General features: G+C 40.6%; 1 protein-coding gene across 1 annotated transcript; it reads right to left on the bottom strand.

Moving 5' to 3' along the window:
- Positions 1–12,609: 12,609 nt before the first annotated feature.
- LOC310915184 (uncharacterized protein C6orf62 homolog) lies at positions 12,610–20,245 on the bottom strand. The gene is made up of 5 exons (XM_083871885.1): positions 18,046–20,245; positions 15,982–16,158; positions 15,274–15,396; positions 14,425–14,559; positions 12,610–13,912 (listed from the first exon to the last, which is right to left on the bottom strand). The coding sequence occupies exons 1-5, from the start codon at positions 18,172–18,174 to the stop codon at positions 13,787–13,789; spliced, it is 690 nt and encodes a 229-aa protein (XP_083728011.1). The 5' UTR covers positions 18,175–20,245; the 3' UTR covers positions 12,610–13,786.
- Positions 20,246–20,400: the final 155 nt, after the last annotated feature.

Below are 20,400 nucleotides of genomic sequence, written 5' to 3'. Positions count from 1 at the left end.
AGGTACGGGCGCTTGGAGTGCAGGGCTCCGGGAGCCCGGCCCCGCCGGGACAGCTCGTTTATTTACACGGCCCTCCGTTCCCTGCCGGAATTGGGGCCGGACCGGGATGTGGGGCCAGCCCGGGAGCTGCGCAGGCCGAGCCGTGGCGGGGCCGGGCACGGCAGGGCCGGGGGGGCAGTGTCCCCCCATCCCAGGCCTCGGCACCGCCACCTGTGCCCGTGCTGCCAACGCGGGGCAGAAAACACAGTTGTTATAACGAGAATAATAACTCAATTGTTATTCAGTGACTCCTGCTAAATACCCGAGCTGCAGCAGCTCTCTGAAGGTGGCTGTCCGGAATAACCTTCAGGAGTCGTTCAGCAGGGGGCGTTCTCTCCTTGGCAGGGCGTCACAAGCCACCAACTTCCAGGACCATGAACTGTGAAATAAACTCTTCCCTGTTTAAATTTAGAAAGATATCTCGTTATGACAAATGGCACCTGAGCCTGAAGTCAGACTGAAAGCACAATGCACACCCCAGTGCTCTCTGAATTTCTACACGAGGCCTTGCAGATACCTTCACTGCACCTTCTGGCGTAAAGAAATGTAATTGACTGGTACTGCCACAGTGTCACGCTATATTATACTCAAAAAGAAGTCTATGCCACTGTTCATTCATACTGTAAACTGTGTAGTATACTCTAGCATAGCTGCTGTGTAGGAAACTTCTTGGGAAGCAGTTTCAGTGTTCTCATTAAATTTTCCCTTTAATTTTTATTTGGTTGTGTTACTGTGACATGGAGTGATGGAGTAAATATATCTGGGAAAATCAGCCGTGTAAAAATCCATATGCTTTGAATTGTAAAGGAGCAAATGTTGTAATGGAAGCAGTGCTTTTGTTGACAGCTCCATGATCTGATACATTTAATAGAAATCAACTGTTCAGAAAGTAATTCTTACAATCATGTGTTCCAAAACGCATTGGTGAGTATAAAGTTTTTTTAAAAGGCACGAAGCTTTAAGAAGATAGTTTACATATTTATAGAGTCCATTTAATTCTTAGTCACTACTTCACTGTGATAACTTTATGTTCTTTTAAAGTCCTAATAAGTAGTGAGCAAATATTAGCATTTCAATTTGTAAAGGTAGCTGGCTGGAAGTGAGCCTTGGGAGACAGACTTCCAATCTTGCTCTGGAATACTTTCAGATTTTTCCTGCAGCCTTCTACGATTAGGATGCTAGGAATCTGATGATAATAACAACAAAAGTACAGTTGTGTTTGAATTAAAAGTAATTGAATTGCTTTTCTGGGAGCTACCTGAAATCTCTCTTACCATAACTAAATTATTCAAAGGTTTTTTTTATTCCAGAGAAGACACATTTTAGTCTGAAACCTTTCACGTCCAGCCTCAGACGTAGTTTCTGGTTTAACTCCAATGTGGAATCTACCCAGGGTTTAGTGAGTGTGTGTTTCAAGGCTGGAAGCTGAAGCAGTGTGCTGTTCCCTGAGGCAGACGTGTGGGAGGACAAGCACAGCAGGGCTGGGAGAAGCGCAGACCAGCAGCTCATGCTGAGTAGGTCCTGGAAGTGTTGGAGCACTGAACTATTTTTGTCAAGGAGAGCAGGCATGTAGTGCCAGATCAGAGCAATGGCAAATGGGACCAGATGCTTTCCTCACCGCGCTGGTGGGTTGGAGCACCAGTCCCTGACAGGAGGGGAAGCCATCTGCTCTCAGTGTTGAGCATTAGTAAAGTCCTCCTTAGAAATTCTGTCAGAAGCTTAGGCCTCCAGTGCAGTGCAGCATGCCTGATTTGGAACTTTGGGTTTTCATTGATATAGGTACTAGGATGTTGCCTCAGTAATTTCATCTCTGTTTAATACCAGTTTTTTCCATTAGAAGACTGTACTATGTCATCATGGATCTTAGTATCATTTGTCTGCAAAATTTGAATAAACTTTGGTTTATCAGAAAGAGTGAAACTCTGGAACGATGAAACTGGAAATGTTTCAACCTTAATATCTTTTAAGATCAAAAACGATTTAAATCAACTCAGCTGGCAACAGAATGGAAACATTCAAGTTTAAAAAAGCCATTTTAAAAAGCCTAGAAAATAGTAGAAATAAATATAATAAATATGTCCATATTTCACTTTTAATTATCTAAAGGCAATTCAAAGTCTTAGTTACACATGTAAATATATGTGGAACTCACCCATTTTGCATCTGCTTTCAGATTTTGAATATAGTGCTACTAACTGAAGAAATTAGAGATTTTAAAATACTGAATTGCAATAACTTCTTGGTCTCAAAATTCCAGCTTCTTGTGTTGGTTATAGAGGGAAGCATGGTACCATAGGTGAGCTATAATTCTGGATTTACCACCTGTGGGCTGGAATAAAACTGTATATGCAAATAATGATGCTGTAACACTGTGATACAGCCTTGGATACTTCTGCTCATGAATATGAATTTCCAATCAGGGAGGCCCATCTGATTAGTATTTCCAATGCTCATTTCAAAATACTGATTTTTATTGAGTTTGCACTAATATAATGATCAATGAATTACTGGTGGTCTCATTTCCATTTTGCCAGCTAACAGATACGCCTTCACAACTATGGTACACACAGATACTTAGAGCAGTTTTGTGTTCCCTCTAATCTGGTCTTTCACTCACAGATTAAAGCAAAAGGATAACTGAAGACAGTTTCCTCCTGTGGAATTCCTGACAGCATAGCAAATATTGAAGTACAGTTAAGCTGTCAGTTTAAATATTTATCAGTGTTAGAAGTACAGATTTTTCTAAGGCAACAGTCTTCTGCTCAAAAATTATGGAAATATCTAATGGGACAGTTGAATTACTGTATTTTCCATCTTTTAATTTGTCTCATGAGTCTGGAGTCAGACAAAATTTACTTTCAATTTGATTGAGGGCAATATTAGGTGTTGGTACTACTGTCACTAAGCTTTTTATTTCTTTTTTGGTTATACAGATGAAACTTCAGTCTGCAACTCCTGGAAAAGTTGTTTGTGAGTTGAAAGTAGAGGAGGAGCATACAAACAGAGGTGGCACATTGCACGGAGGTTTGACAGCCACACTTGTGGATGTGGTGTCAACAGCAGCATTGCTGTACACAGAAAGAGCAATGCCTGGGGTCAGTGTGGACATGAACATCACGTAGGTATCATCCACTGTGGTTACCAAAACGTGCTAACTTTTCTTCCCCTATTGACTCCCTTGTGTATCTTCTCTATGCTGTGGCACTCACTAAAAATGGGTGTTCTCTTTGGTTTCAGAAGTCCTGTTTTGATAAGTTAAAGGGGTTGCATGTGTCTTTTTGGAGACTACCATTTAGTTTCAAATTCTGAGTTGGACCCTCTTAAGCTTTTATTTGTTACATGTGTTCACAAATGCCTATTCCTTCATAGAATGTAATGAGATGGTGATGTGTGGCTAATTTTACTCTTAAGAAACTGGTTTGGTTTCAGTTTTTGCTTGAGCAGGTATGTTAATGTCTCCTCAAAACCCAAGCTTTAGGGTAAACAGCTTTCTATGGACCCTTTTTTAGTATTACTCCATAAACCAGAGAAAAATATTAAAGTGGGAAACAGTTTACCTCTGTTGTGTGTTCATATAGAGGATGACTTACAGATTGAATCAGAATTTCTTTGCTCCAGGTCATTTTAAGGTAGTTTTGTACTGAGAATAGTTCTTCCTGTAACGAAAAGTCAAAGCACGGTGTCTTAAAAAAACAGTTGTTCTGAAACTTTCTTTGATCATGCTATTGTTGCTTATCAGCTTTGCTTTATTACTTTTAATGAAAAGATTATAACCAATTGGAACTAAAGTAATTCTACTTGGAATAACTAACACACTGCATTAAAAGTCCTAGAAACGTGACCCCTCATCAAAACTGCCTTAAAAAAATATAAAAAGCTCTTCACCAGGTTGTCTCCTTTCTCTCTCTCCCATCACCTTCTGATTTCTCCACTGGGTAGATGGGATTAAGCATGTATTTGAGCTTCACTACCACTGTGATGACTAGGATCTTACGAGAAATTAAAACCTAAAATTCTGTCATCATTATGGGGTTTTTCCTGCAGTAGTATAACAACAGGCTGAATTATTGACACTATCAGTTACGTCCAATTACATAAGGGCTGAAATCTGAAGAAAGTGCTGTCTCTGGAGGTGATCCAAAATTACCTTTAGACAACGTTATATGAAGCAATATTAATAGCTTTTTTAAACTTGGACTACTGCATTCATTGAACAAGTGAGATTGGATATCAAATACTGTTACAAGAACTTTTTTCCTTTTTGGGAAGGAGCTTTTTAAAAAGTTGTCATGAGGAAGCTATTTCAGTATTGGAAAGAACAGAGAGAAACAGAGAAAATTTTTTTTGGTAACCACAAGAGGATCAGCAGCAGCTTCTAGAAATGAGACAAGGCTGAAATCCTGCCCTTGTCAAGGAATGGAGCTGGTGCTACATCAGCATGAGGCGTGACTGACATTCTTCTGACATGATGTCGTGTATAAAAATGGACCGGCTGATGATATTTATCTCAACAAGATTAATATCCACCAATTCTTCATTTTCCTCTGCAGCTCTGACATTTGAATGTTCTTCCCTTACCTCACATCACGGTTGGATCATGTGCCTCCTAATTCTTTCCAGGGGAATTATTTGTACAGAAATTTCTTCCTATTCCCCAAAGAGCGTGTTTTACAAGCACACCCTCCTGCTCATGTAAATAAAAACAAAGAGTTGTTTAAGGAATGGAAACAACATTTAAGGGCTGTCCAGATTTCCATGACTTTTCATCTAACCAGGGTATGAGAACAGTTAACCTGTGCCTACAGTTCCATACGGAAATGACCTTCTGCAGCCTTTTCAACGGTGACATTTTGCAGCTGAATCAGCCAGACTAGTTTAGAAAGGCCGTAGGAAGCCAGCAGTGGTTGGAATAGGACTTGGAGCTGAACTTTTAACTGAAGTCTTGGATACCTCATTGTTTCCGTTCCAAAACAGACTTTTCCTCAGAACCCAGCCAATGGATTTTTTTCTAGCCTCTATATTCTCAGAGAACTCTTACACTTACTTAGAACTGCCAGTAATCAGAGGAGTTCAAATCCATTAAGGGGGGGTTTGCAAGTAGGCAGACAAGCAAAGATGTGTCTTTATTACTTATTCTGCTAATTCCTTTGATAATATAAAATGCAGAATATTCTGGGATTTTTCCTCTGTACAGTCTCTTACCTGTTCCTTCTTTTCTTCCTTGAAGATACACTTCTGCTGCTAAGATTGGAGAAGAGGTACTGATTACAGCTCAGATTTTGAAGCAAGGAAGAACTCTTGCATTTGCCACTGTGGATTTAACAAATAAGGCTACAGGAAAATTAATTGCACAAGGTAGACATACAAAGTTCATAGGAAATTAATATGAAAAATTATTTTAAATAAGTGTTGGACTTCATAATCCCATATAAAATTATTTTCTCACTTACACGATATCCGCACAAAGTTGTGATAGTCTCTACCAAGTGACTTTGTCTCACTTCTATAATAAACAAACAGATTTCTTAATTACCACCAGAATGGCTACAAGCCTGGATTTGGCATGAACAACAGAGTGTGACAACATAGGGAGGCACCTGGCTTTTTTTGGTCAAGACAGCAGAAGGGGGAAGCTTTTGGACCAGCCATATGGTGAACCAGCACGACAGCATCTTGAGAGATCTGCTTTCTCTACCTGTGCTGCCATGTGAAAGAGCAACCCTCTCTTCAGGCCTCTCACAGTCACACTCAAGACACCACTAGAAATGCTTACAAACTGTACTTGCTCCCTGAGATGGTAGTACAGAGTTCCTGTAACATTGTCCAGAACTGGCTTGAAAGTGTAAAGCAGGTAATGCAAAATGTAATTTACTGATGTATTTATAACAAATCCAGAAGTATTCAATAAAGCTTTCTGAAACTACCTTTTTAAAGATTGTTTCATAGTTTTGTAGCCTCTTTGCAATAAGTAAAAGCTTGCCAGCATGGAGTGATTGCAAGAGGGTGTGGTAGAACCCTTGTACACAAATTCATCTGAGATGTCATAATTTCCCTCTTATCCCTGAATGTGAAAATAGTTATATTGTGTGGGCTTTTCAGCTCTCCCTACCTCAGGTTGTGATTAAATTTGTTTAAAATCCATCAGTTATATGTTACAGATGTAAAAAGGTAATTTGGTGAGCTTTCATTCAGGCTAAGGCTGTAGAGTATCTGACCTGGGTTGAATGTGGTAGAGTTAAGCTGCTGTTCATCATCTGAAGCCTGGTCTCCTCTTGCACTGTTGTAGACAGGCTTAACTGCTTTCTTCAAACTGTTGACAAACAATCCATGGTAAGGCTATCAAGCTGTAATAAGAACAGCAATTCTACATATGCAGTGCATGTTTTTCTCCTCTAGCAAAAAGCTCATCTACGCTAGTAAAGGGCACGTGTTGTAAGCCTTTTTTTTTGTGGAAGTTGACTCATTGTATTCAGTCATTTCACTGTTGTGATGAGCAGTTAGTGTTTTCTTCTGTGTATCCCTAAACGTAAAGAAATAATTTTCAATTAATTAGGTGACCTGCTCATGCAGACTGATTTTCAATAGAAACTTGTACAAGTTTACTAATGTGTCATTAATCTTTCCAAAATGACTTTTGAACAACTAATATGAGTAGATGACTGACCCTTCAGTGGAAGTTCTCTAAAAAATTATCTAGTGGGCTCAGGCCACCAGCATGTATTTTTGCTGCAAGTTTAGAACAGTTTTTCATGGTATATACACTCTCAGAAAAGGTTTTTCTCTGGGGCTGCCTCAGAAGCATACACAGCTTACATGCCTGTGGCTAGTTGAACTTTTAATAGTAGCATCTTCTCTTTAGCAGTATATTCATAATTGGTTTTCCCCCAGTACTTGCACTCATACTCAGAAATAATCCCTGAATCCCATTTAAAGAAACACAGTCCTTTGCTGAAACATTTCTGCAAAGGTGCCTACCAAGCAATAACCTTTTTTGTTTTAAATCTTCGCTCATCAGAACTAGATGGTTCACTGTATGAAATTCTCACTTTACAGCTCCCTCAGCCTGGAGTGCTGTTAGGAGTCTTAAGCATCTCCAGTTCCTCTGCTATTACTTGGATTAGCAGAAGAGGATCTATCAAAGCAACTGGACGCACTTACTGACTTTGGCAGTTGCCTTTCTGGTTATCTTCCTATTAACATGCTCTGACATCTCCAGTTATCTTTTTTTTCATTCTTAAGTTTACCAGTTTTCCTGTGTGGGTTACACATGTAGTAGAGTGCATGAAAATAGTTAAAACCACTCCCCTCCAATTGCTATAAACCCATTCCCCTCATTGGAACGCAAGATCTATTCTGACTATTACCTGAAATAAAAGGCAGAGTGTGAGAATGAAGGAGGTGTCAAATTCATTAAGTGCCATAATATTGAGAATACGCTCAGCTCTACGTGCTGGGGCCATTCTGTCCTTGTGTAACTGTCCCACTGCAACTTAACACGACTTCCTCAATCAGCGCTGGCTGCCTCAGGAACCTATCAGAGTTAAGTGGTCCCATTCTATCACTTAGCATTCATCATATCTACATAATTACAACTGAAAAGCGTCCAGGCCAATTGAGAGTGGCAAACCTCAACACGGAAACAACAGTATCCTCCTGTTCCCATTCAAGCCTGGCAAGGACTGTTTCAGGCTGAAGGAAACAGAAATAAACCTTCCTGAAATAACAAGTGAATTCTTTTCTCCCTTACAACAGACTATTCAACACAGTATTTCAGTACTGCCTAATTAATAAGAGGGACATCATTAATATGCAGGCCAGTTATTTCAGAAGCAGTTAATTAAATGGATTATTTTAAGACAACCTTGTCTGTTATCCCTCAGCAGCAGCAGTATGTTGACCTCGTAATTTATTTCACAGCTAAACTCAGATGCAGAGATGATCTTAGAAGGAATTGACACCACTGAGCTTACCTGGCATGGAGAATAAACTGTCAAGCATCACACTTAATACTTGGAAGTGTTCTTTACTGATTTAACTCTAACCTATGTGTTGAAAAATCTGCATCTTATCTTAGCTGAATCTCAGTATAATGGAAACAAATTACCGTAATAAGGACAAATGGTACATGGCTCCACCTGGCATCTGAATGAACAAACAAGACCTCCTGTGGGGTTGACCTGGTTCCATCACTGCAGATTTAGGCATAATTCCCTTACAAGTAAGCAAACAACGTGATTTCGTGAGCTCATCTTGTGAGTCTTAGTAGTACACCAGATTACATATCCAGTAAGTGACAGACAACTGCAAGTATCTTAACAGCTAAAAATGAGACCAGCCCTCCCATATTGTAGTTTGTTGTGTTTTGGGGTTTTTCTTTTAAATATGCCAAACACCCAAATTATACTTATGTCTAGATGTCTGTTCTTATGGAGGGCACATAGTGGTATGAAAGGCTGAGGAACAGTTTGTCTCTCTGAGTGGAAGTAGCTTCAGCTTCACACTTCATGCAGTAGCCTGTCCAGCCAAGAGTTTCATGCTGGTTTCACATCACTGCTATTGCACAAATGCATTCAGACTGCCACCCACGGGCGTGCACCACGTACAGCTGTGCTCTACAGATGCCTTGAGAAAATAAGGAATCAGAACAGACTTGTTCCCACTGCCATTTGAAACCGGGGTCCAGATGCTAATCAGGGCAGATACAGATCACAGATTAAGATGCAGTGAGAAGGGGTTTAGTCATTAAGGATTCCAGCTCTTGGGAAGATATCAGTGATAAACTAGGGAAAAGGTAAGGAAGGGTGTCACTGCTGAAACAAGTGTTGAGCTGTCAGAACTCCTTGTAAGTCTTTTAAGTCGAGCCACCCACCACAGGGGTCTCACAGCTGAGCTGCTGGTTTACAATTCTCAAATTCACAAATCACCACCTAAAAGGGATGGGGCAGGGATGTGAGGTGAATTGTGCTGTTAAGTAACTGTTCTGAACAGCAGTTCAAATCTCTTCAGCTTCGTTGACTGGCTCTGAGCCACTGCAAGGGCATACAGAAGAACTTCCAATTGCATTATATCATTCACAATTTTAGAATTTCCATCTGCTAAAAAAACCATTTAGCCAGAACCCTCCAAACCTCTCCCTTACCTCACTATCCATGGTAATGGAAAAAACCCCACTTAGATGCCTATTTTGCTACTTGAGTTCAGGGCCAATATGATGACAGTTATCACCTTCATCATTCTGCAGTGCATTCTCTGAACCCCTGCTACCACCAGACCAGAATCCCAAGCTGCCATGGTTGTGGGACACAGCAGCATATACAGTTCTCACTTAGAGTAAATTACCTGCCAGCTTTTATCAAACAAGACACATTTGCTATCCTTCAGGAAAAAAAAACAACAATAAATTAACCAAACAAAAAGACCCCTATTTTTGTTTACTAAGATAGTACCTGGGGCTTGTAACACTAGTCAAATTCTGGATCTTTGATTTCTTTTTAAAAGCGGTAGCTGCTTGAATAAATTTCAGGAGAATTTCAGAACAGTTTACTTAGTGGGTGCTCTAGCATACAATAATTGTGCTTAAATTAAGGGACCTTCCATATGTAAATCCCTTCAAAGCAGAAGTAGGCCACGGATATCTTTAGCCCTACAAAGCATTTCAGTCACCCAAGCAGAAGAGAAATTACACTTAGCTTCAGTTAACCTGTAGAGCTGATACAGCCCTCCCTCCACAGCATCTGCACTACCCAGTGAGCCTCGTGAGCTCCCTCCCAGCTGTGGTGCACAAAGCAGAATGCATCACCTACTGCTGCAGACCTAAAGGGTTTTAATAATGTTGTCTCATTACTTTGCTCCTGAATGCTATTCCAGAATCTGTAGGTTTACACAGCTTGTGAATTTACTGCTGCAAGAAATGCAGAATGAAAAATCTGAAATGAATTTCCAGACTAATAAAAGTAAATAGCAATTAAGTGAAGTCACATGGCATGTCTATCTGCTTAGTGAATGTAAATGTGCTCTACTCATTCTTGATTTCGACTATCATGCTCAACGGCAGTAACATTAATGCAATATTAAATGAAGCCTCCAACAGTCCATTAGACTAATCTCATTATTAAGAGGCAAAAAACCTTTCAGTGACTCTTCTCACTGATCAGCCCCCAGATCCTGATTCAACATAAGCTGGTGTTCAGTAACTGCAAGTAACCTAAATGACTCAGCAGACAAGAAAAGGTGTTCTGCAGCAGAACAGGGGTGGCAAGGGAAGGATGTCTGCAGAGCTCACAAGCTGCAAGTATGTGCAAGAACCAAACATTTATGGCATTTGTATGTTTCAAAGTAATTTCAAAACTAATATATTGCACTGATGTGGTCATTCCCAAGGACCACAGCCACTTACTGCAGTGCAGGCTGATCCTCAGGTTTGTATTTTCAAAGTACAATCAAATAGAAATTGATTTTTTAGAAGTCTAGGTAATTTTACAAATTCCAATTTTCATCCTTGCACCTGCTGCTTTTCTAACACATATTTTGCAATGAAAAAAATGAACTTGCAGTGAGAGATCATTACCTTTGATATAAAATTTTCAATGCTCAAAGATTAGTAACCAATTTTTCCCTTTTTAGAGAAGCACAGATTAATCCCAATGTGTTTCTACTAGCTGGTATATCACCTAATAGGTCAATTTTCATGTTTATAAAATAAATACTAAAGCTCTAAAATAGCTTTTGAGAGGGAATTTATACTTCGAGACAGACATGACAAAGAGCAACTGCAAACTAACTAACAAGCCTGTTACATTTTGGCAGTACTTGTACAGCAGTTCTTACCGTATTTTGTTACTCTTGCACAGCTGCAGAAGCTTGAGAAGCGAAGCTTCATAGTCGTGCACAGACTATAACACTTAAGAAGCTTCTCATCATCCAGGGAGCACCAGACAATTCACTGAGATGCATTTAACATTTAATGGCCTTCTGTCTACTTAACTTATCCCTGCCCCCTTGGCACTTACCTAGGTCTCATGGCAAATCCTTAAACAACAGCCCAGGTAAACTCCCATATTCAGATGCAATATTGCATGAATTTCAATTGTATGTCCAAGGGAGCCATACAGAGCAACTGACAGTAGGTAGTAACTGAAATTCTTGTAAGAGAGCCTTTCTGTATTTACAAACAGCTCCAAAAATGAGGTGCACACCATGACAAATTGTGGTTTGGAAAATTAGTTTTGTGAGCTAGAACCTACATTTTGAAAAAAGACTACTGAGAAGCCATTAGGCTGATACAAAGAGGGCCTGAAAGCAAAAGCTAGAAATTATGAACTACTTCCATTCACTTCTGAAGGGCATTTTGCTAAAGTAATGGAAGAGTATTTTGAGAGTGAACTGGAAGTTCCATTGAGAAAGAGTGGAACAAGAATTGAATCTCTTCCCTTAAAAGCTGTCCTGTTTTAAGGGGAGATAAACTCTTCAAAGATGCCAAATGACCCAAGTACAAAATCCCATCTTCCCCAACATTCTCATCCTCTGAAACCTGTTGGTCCCCTTTATCTTTTTCCCCCACTACTTAGACAATGGTGATGGTTCTCAACTCACTCTGACAGCACAGCAAAAGCATAAGGTTTGCTAGCTGGGCAGTACAGACCACATTTAACAAAACTAGTTTACCAATTTTTTGTTTCCTCTAATCCTAACTGTGTTCTCCCAAAGAAGCATGGTATGGTTTGTCATGAGGGACAAATGAGCAGCCTGTCTTACGCCCTCTGTACAGAACTAAAAAAGGAATTAAACAGAACGGGTTGTTTCCTGTAATATAGAGTTAAAATCCATGTGATTACTGACCCATGGAGAGCACTGTACACAGCCACTCAGGCCAGCATCTTGAGATTGCTTCTAGCAGAAACCAGACTGAAGAAAACCAAAATTCCTAATGCAAGAACTGTCATTTGTTTGCTAATCAAGTTAACTATGGCCCTATTCCCACTGTGGTGAGATGATGCTCAAAATGACAAACTAAGAACAAAGGATGGCACTTAGGAAGCAAATTGTAAACTCCTGAAACTTGAATGTTCAAAACTCTATGAAACTTAGCTCAAGCTCCATATGGAAATTTTGTATTATGTCTTACAGATCATTCAAAGCAGAAGCACTTAAAGCTGAGAAATTTTCAATACTATTAGCAGGTATGGTGGTTATTAAATATTTTAGAAAGTCTTAGCATTCTGAAAAGCAGCACTTTCAAGGTATTTCTTTGTAACTTAAGGCAACTACGAAAGTGAAGTTGGTGCTTTCAGGTGGTCTTTTTCTAGGGTGTTCCAGATTAACCTGTAGGAACTTATTACCAAGTAAGTAAAAATACTTCTGTACCAATACAGTAAGATACCAGTAATGTCATTATTTCTGACCAGTACTTTTCGAAACATATGGCCCACATTTGCAAGAACACCTTTGCCACTGATCTTAACATTTTACAGTTTGTACATTTTCAGTGTTTGCAGTGGGTGACACTGCAAGATGCAAGATACTACTTAAGATTCAATGGGATTTAATGGGATTTCCATAAATAAAACCAGGCATCTTTCACCTAATTTATTTAATTTCCATTTTTTTTCAATTCCAAACAAAAGCTAAATACAAGTTTTAAACAGGTAAGCACTAGTTTTATCCAAAGGGAGTAGGCTTATGCAGTTTACTCCAGTAAAGTACTCAACCCTTAAGCAGAACCTTCTCTGTCATCAAAACTATACAGTAGTCTTCCTTTTATCATTGCACAATCTTAAAATGTTCTGTCAGAACCAACTTTTGACACTCCAAACACTATTTTACATTGGTTTATAATGTCTACTCCAAAAGAAAAAAAAAAAAAAAAAAACAACCCTTGATGGGTTTTCCATCAGAAATGTTTTAGAAACCAGTATTTCCTGCACAGTTCACCTGCAAGTTTACAAGTCTCAACTCTCAAGAAAAAATAATCCTCTACCAACATTGTTTCTGCAGCTATTATTTAACCTTTTTTTTGAGCTGCTTTAGCAACTTCAGACTCCAGGTTTGCCTCATCTGTATAAATGCATCCAACTCAAAAGAATACCTTCACACAGTTATACAGCAACTTGGGGAAAGAGATCCAAAACAAAAGTGCCAGTAAACTTAAGACATGGCCCAGCAAAATAAGAGAGGCAAAAAATGCCTATACATTAAATGAGATGCTTTTTTTTTTTTGAAGGAAGATTTCTTTCCCACACTTACTTCCTATTGTAATAGCCACTTCTTCGTTCATTAGAATGAATGATAGTGCTCTTCGATACAATCATTAACAGCAAAGCTATAAGGCTTTTATACCCGTTACATTCACGTCTCACCCTCAAAATACTGATGGTTAACATTAGAGATGTTAGGGGGCATGACCAGCACAAATGGGAACATCACCACAAATGATCACCTTGTGCTTTCGGATACATTTGTTTCAATGTACAGTCCCTTCATTTCACATTTTAGTAAGATGCCGATGCAGTGCAATAGTGTGCAGAGCATCCTCTCTTTCACAAGGTCCATGCAGAAAACATCTAAAAAAAACCCCTGCAAAGTTCTGAGATACAAATGATTAAAAAAATCCAGGATGATCAAGTTTCACAATGTATAGTGTTCTGAACATGAGTCCATTTTCTTCTAAATTCTGAAAGAATAAAGTGGTGAGGAAAGTGAAAATCCACTGCTGCATTCTGTGATCTTCCCCATTTTGCTGGCCAGTGCCTTACTCTGGCATGTAAGGACGGAGGTGATCCTCTATGGTGCCAACCGTCCAGTGAGTGAGCTGCTCCTGTGGCAGGTACAGGCAGATGCTGCATAACTTGAAGATTGTAGCTTTGTTTTTTGGAGTCTAGAGGCAAATAAAACACAAAGAAAAGGTGTTAAACCTAGAAATTAACTCAGGAGTAATAGGCAGACCCCCACACACATTTAAAATTCACTATTTCATACACATAAACAGCCCGAGCTTAAAATTAGTCTGCAAACTCTAATGCATAAAATGTTTTCACTATTTTGTTCATTCTTAACTTGAATTATTTCTGCATTGTACCAAATACCAATTGGTATTAGAATTAAAGTATTGGTACCAATACTTTAATTTTTCTTAAACACTGTTAGGCCTGTTTTAGAACTTATTTAATTTTCAATACAAGAACATTAATTCTCATGTGAATACATATGTGGCCCATAGTTTTTGCACATATGAATCCTATTTATAGCGCAAGTTCCCCTGAAACTGCCAAAATGCATGATCAGTTTTTCTATTTGAGTACCTCACAGCAAAATCACTGATTCTGCAAAGAAGAGAAAGCTTTTTGTGATTAAAATCCACCTGTGAAGACAAGTACAGAAGAAGCTCACCTGCAAGTGCTGTCTGTCAATGAAGAGAAACACTGACTGGTTAGGGTTGTTGACAACAATTCCAGTCTTGTCCTTTCGGCTCAGAACATGCAGAAACTGTTTTTCATAGTCACCATGATGAAATTCAAACTTGGCCTACATGGTGTAAGGGAGAGGAATAAAATATTTTTCAAGATAAAGCTCACATGTAACCCATTAATTTCCTTCAGCCTGAGGCTTTACAACCATTTTTGTTCTTTCCTTTTCTGATCTATTCTGAAAAGCGGGAACTGGGGAGTATGGCAGTGTCTTGACACAATTTAAAGCATCCCTTAATTTCATTCTGCCAACACTGACATCAGACATATTAACACCACAAAGGTACAACTTTACCTGTAGCATTTATAAAACCCAATTTACCTCCCTGTGGCAGATGATCCCTGTGCAACAATTTCTAGGAGAATTATAATGCAAAGGTTCCATCCATCTCACTCCCATCTAATCAAATACAGCAATTTGGAATACTGACAGAACCTTAACAAAACCATCACATTTAGACAAAGATTTGATTGTACTAAGAGGCATATCTAATCCACTTCTACAAATACGAACACACTGTATGCACTTACACATACGTGTCATTTGCAAAGGCCCTTTGGAAACTTACATTTTGGAAGGGCTAATACAACAGCTCATGAAGACAAGAGGCAGAATTTGGCATTCAGAATACTGACTGCTTTCTAAATAAAACCAGAGAGCATACTTCTCTAACATGCACAGAACTCACATACCACATTAACTTATTGGTTAAAGACAACACTCCCTCCAGGAATAAGTTAGTTACTGAAGTCAAAACCCAAAACCAAATACCTGAACAGGCCTAAAGGGTTCATCAGATCCCTTCCACCGAGAGAACAGGAGACAGACTATCTTCTCAATATCATTACGAGGCCATAGAATGAAGTCCATCTCCTGGGTACAGCCGATCACATCCTGTGAGCAGTAAAGTCTGTACTTACATCCCTTCCCTCCAGTGGTCAAAGACACAGATAAGCAACTTATCTATACAGGCACATACTTTAGAGGTGATACTTAGACAACATCTGTTTGATTTTTCCATTTGTAGTACTCATACCACAACTGAAGTCTTCCTTGCTTTTCACTGAATTTTAATATCAACACCCACTTAATATAAACTACAACTTTAAGAAAACATTAGCAAAGACTGTCTTCCAATATTCATAAAGCAAAATCACTTAGTTGCACAGCAGGAATTGTTGCAAGAATTAACACATGCCTTCTAAAGGAAGATCTAAAAAATGGCAGGAAATTACAATTCCCGAGGCACATCTCTGAATGAGACAAATGAAAGGTAAAGCTTAAGAACTACAGATTTTAACAGTTTCAGAACGGTTATTACCCCATTGCTACCCTTCAAACTAGACCCCATAAACACAGGCCCACAAAGCCCTCATGCAGCAAATGAGAAAACAAACAGGCAGGATTAGCCCTAAGAGCCACAAGGAAAAGCCAAGTGTTGAGAAAGTCTAACTCAGCAAGTGCACAAAGGAGCCTTACCCTGCGCATAGACTGGTAGCGGGGTGCATGGAGCTGTACTACATCCTTCTGCAGTAGCTCTAAGGAACTTTCCAAAGAATAGCTGGAATCCCGCACACCTTTCAGGATATTTTCTTCATAGTTATTGGTCATGACTGGTATCACTTCAGACACTTCAAAAAGCGCTGACTTTTTCTTCTAAAAAAAAAAAAAAAAAAGCACAGATGACATTAAGATTACAACCCTTTTTAGGAAACTATAAGTAACCATTTATTTCAGGATTTGTGATTTTCTGTATAAATGTATAAAGTAAACATCACACAGACTAGGACTTTGACATAAACCACACTAAAACTTACAGGCAGAGATTTATAAATTAAACAGAATCAGACTGACAACTTCTATAAAAGTTGAACAGGTTTTTGTAGTTTCCAAAAATGCAGATTTACGTATGAATCTTGCAAACACTAAAATTCTATCTAAACATTAACAGAATTGCCCCTTCTTCAAGTAGAGTACATGACTTTGGGATGACCAAGGACTTCTGCAAGCTTCTCTCTGCAAATATCATTTAAATAACAGCTTTTTTCTCCTTTTCAATTTTTTACGGTTGGGCTTTTATGAAAAGTGAAATCTTCCAATGCCACATTTGGTGACAGCAGGTGATTGAGATCCCATCTGAAGTTAGTTATAATCTTCCCAAAGAAAGACTATTTTCATTTGTTAAATAACTTTTATACTCAGTATAAATATTTTAGCATCTCTCAAGCAAGGCCAAAACATTATGAAAATGTAAAATCACTGAAGTTGTAGGTCTGTTTCTAACAGATTTCTTACAGCTCATTAAAAGTCCTGACCTACTTAGGGGCCAAAGTATATTCTACCAAATAATGCTCCACTTCCCTTCCCCCCCATCAGAACACAGATAACAGGCAACTATTTGCTGACCAAGCTAACTTGAGCTAAACTCCTACTTTAGGCAAACTGGTATAGAATGGACATCTTCAGTTCACTGTGATATAAGCAAATATAACAGGATTTAAAACAAGTATTTGCAATTAATTTCTACAAAGCAACCAAAAAGTAGTATCAGTGTTCAACTAAGAGTTAAAGCTGTGTCATCTAAGAAAATCTAATTGTTGCCACTGCTTAAACATTCATTTTTACGTTACTATGACACAGTAACCAGAAATTATACCCCCAATATATCCATCTCTGCTTGCACTAGAACTGACAAAAGCAAACTGAAGTTAGGAATTTTAAAGAAGCTTTTCAAAGAAAAGTCTTAATTGTAAACATCTAATTATTACAGCAAATGCAAAAACTACACATTTGAGGGGATTAAACTATTTCAGTGCTCATCTACGTGCATTTTGTACATGATGTACTTTGTTGCCAGTTGCTTCTCTCCATTTCCTCATTTGTTCAGCACATTCACTTCCTCCAAGTACCTACTTTTCTTAGCATTCTGCGGATAAAAACTCTCCCACAACTGCGGGCCTCTAGCTGGCTTTAGAAAGACCCAGCTCCCCACCCAGATGAGCAGCATCCAGCAGCAGAGGAAGCAGCCAAGCAAATGAAGATTTCCTCTTTGCCCTCCCCACTCCCTTTCAAAATGACAGCAGCAGTTCCACATATGCCTGCGCACTTGGGCCATTTCCACACCACATCTTGCGACTCCTCCCTTCAACTGCCAGGTCTTCCCTTCTGCCTTCACCAGATAAACACGGGGGGCAATGGCCCCAGCCAGATTCCCTTCACAGCCAGCAACTGCGCAGGTCAGACCCAATTAGGCTTCACGAGTTACAGTGTTAACTTTGGAAAGTATCTACCAACAGAGAAGTTACCAAGTAACCATTTAATGGTACCCTCTGGAACCCTCTGCCTTACAGAACCACAACATACCAAGACTCATAATGACAAACATGAACGCAGTCAATATTATAGCAACTAGCAATTAAGAAAAAAACAAGAGGTCAATGGAATTTGTTAAGGATAAAACATTTGATGCAATCAGGCAGCAAGACTTTGCATAAAACACTTAAAAGGCAGCAAACGCAGAGACACACTTAAAAAACAAGTTACCTTGTCTTTGAACACAAAGGCAATGTACATCTTGAAGTCAAACTGGTCAGCTAAAGATTCTTTTTTCTTTCTAAGCTGAGCACGAAGTCTGTTCAGAGCTTGTTTCTTCCGGGAGTTTGGGTCCCCCATTTTGTAATACAGGTGGTACTAAAGCCTTTGGAAACTGTCGCTAAACTATGGGCACCTTTTCGTAAGACTTAAGTACAACAGAAACAAGTCGTTTGATTCCTGCTAATAAAACTGAATAGATCAAACGCTAATGTAACCCAAAACCGCACCTCAGGCAATATTTGAGGAGAATGTCGTATTGGAGGGGTCAAGAAACAAAGAAAGTAGTTGTCCAGCCATGGCTGGACAAGAAGTTTTACAACAAATCAAGGAAAAGAACCCAAAGAATTTCGAAGAAAAAAATTTGAACAGTTTAGCCGCAGGAATAAGTGGATAAGAATGAAGGAGAAAAAAAAAAAAAAAAAAAAAAAAAAAAAAAAAAAAAAAAACCACCAAACCCCAAACAAATCTTATCACAATTTATGTGTACAATAAAAAGCAACTGGCACAAGCCCAATCCATGGGGGGGTACTTCTGCTCTGCTTAAAAAAATAAAAACCCGAAGCTGAAATTACAAATTGCGTTTTACCCCAGCCAGATTCATGACTCTACTGATTATTATTCTCAGCCTTCCACTATTGCTATGCTGCCCGTCTTTTTCTTTAGAATTATTACACTTGGTGGAGAGCAGAGAAAAGGGTGCAAAGGAGGAGTGCACAACCCGGGAAGTATGACATTTCTCTGCCGCTAACAACAAAATCAACTACAGTCAACACAGCGCTGGTTTGCAGGGGAGCAAAGAGAAAAGACAGCGGAGTCATTTCTAACTTCATCCTGCTCATCATTGCCCTGAGGCTACTGCTGCCGAAGAGGAGAGGGATCATGATGGCCAATGACAAGGGGCGCACAGGGGTTCAAAAGACAGAATTCTCACCGAGAGACTCAGACCTGAATCAGTGCCCCCAACCCGGGCTCCCTACCAGTGGGAGAACCCTACATTCCCCGACACCTCACACACTCCCTGGGTCGCCGATCCCCTGGGGATCCTCCCCTCTCTCTCTCTCTGCTGCGATCCCGGTCAGCCGAGGCTGTGCATGGCCGGCGCTCTTGGCTTTCCCTTGGCTTCTCTCTGCGCGCAGGGCGGCCGCGCCCGGGGCAGCGGGACACCCACAGCAGCACCGCCTCTCTCCCCTCTCACTTCATGGCCACGACTCGGAAAACATGGAGTGCGTTTTGCTCCTGCTTTTCGGTGACAGAATTTTTTGCGAGGTTTTTGTTTTGGTTTTTTAAAAATTGCAATCTAGGTTGCAATTTTAAACCTCTAAATCACCCTCCCCCGAAAAAAAAAAACCAAATCCCCAATTATCAGGTTATTTTCTTCCTCTCTCCAGACATTTTTTCCCCTCCCCAGGTGTTTGATTAGTCGGGGTTAAAAAGTTTTTAGGTGAGCGAATTCGCCGGACCAGGTTAAGAAGAGAAGGGGGGGAGAAAAGTACTTCTCCCCCTTCTCTCTCTGGAGAGAAAGGAACAAAAAACAAAGGAAAACTAAAACGAAACAAAAAAAAAAAAAAAAAAAAAAAAAAAAAAAAAGGAACCCCTCCCAAAGCTTCCCCCCTAGTTAAGCAAGAGACTGCGAGGCTCCGAGGAGAGCCCGGGACCGTGGCCCGCTCGCTACCCGCAGCCGGCGGGCGCAGGAGGAGCAGTGGAGGAGGAGGCGGCGGCGGTGCTGGCAGCACGGAGAGGAGCCATGTCAAGATAAAGCCACGAAGCCGCGGAGCCCCCCCATCCCTGCCGCAGGGGACACGGTGACCGGGCCGCCCGCTCTGCCGCTGCTCGGCCCCGACCTGGTCCCCATAGTCTAGCTCAGCGCCCCGGGCCCGGGGAGTGGGGAAATGGTGGCGGAGAGAGAAGGAGGAGGAAGAGGCGACGGCGGCGGAAGGAGGAGGAGGAGGACGCTGTCCCTGCGCTAGCGGCTCCTACGGAGGAGGGCGGCGGGCATAGAGAGATCCCGGAGACGTCGAAGGAGGACCGGGACGGCCGGGAAGAATGATGAAAGGGCTGAGGTGAGCCTCTTTTCGCCCAGGCGGTCCCGGGACGTCCTCGAGGGCGACGGCAGGAGCGAGGAGGAGGGAGCGGGAGTGCCTGCGCCTCGGCACGCAGCGAGCGCGGAGTGGAGCTGCGCAGCCACCAAGGACCCCTCAAAATGGCAGCGCCTGAGTCACACAGGCACCGCCCTGCCCGCACCGCCGGCGCGTACCAAGCGCTCGTGCCTCTGGGGGGGCGAGCCACTGCTGTGGTCGAGGCAGT

The sequence above is a fragment of the Zosterops lateralis genome (genome assembly GCF_965231275.1).
Source record: "Zosterops lateralis genome assembly, chromosome: 1".
Lineage (NCBI taxonomy): Eukaryota > Metazoa > Chordata > Aves > Passeriformes > Zosteropidae > Zosterops > Zosterops lateralis.
Note: the sequence above shows the minus strand (reverse complement) of the source record. Positions and strands in the feature narration are given on the sequence as shown.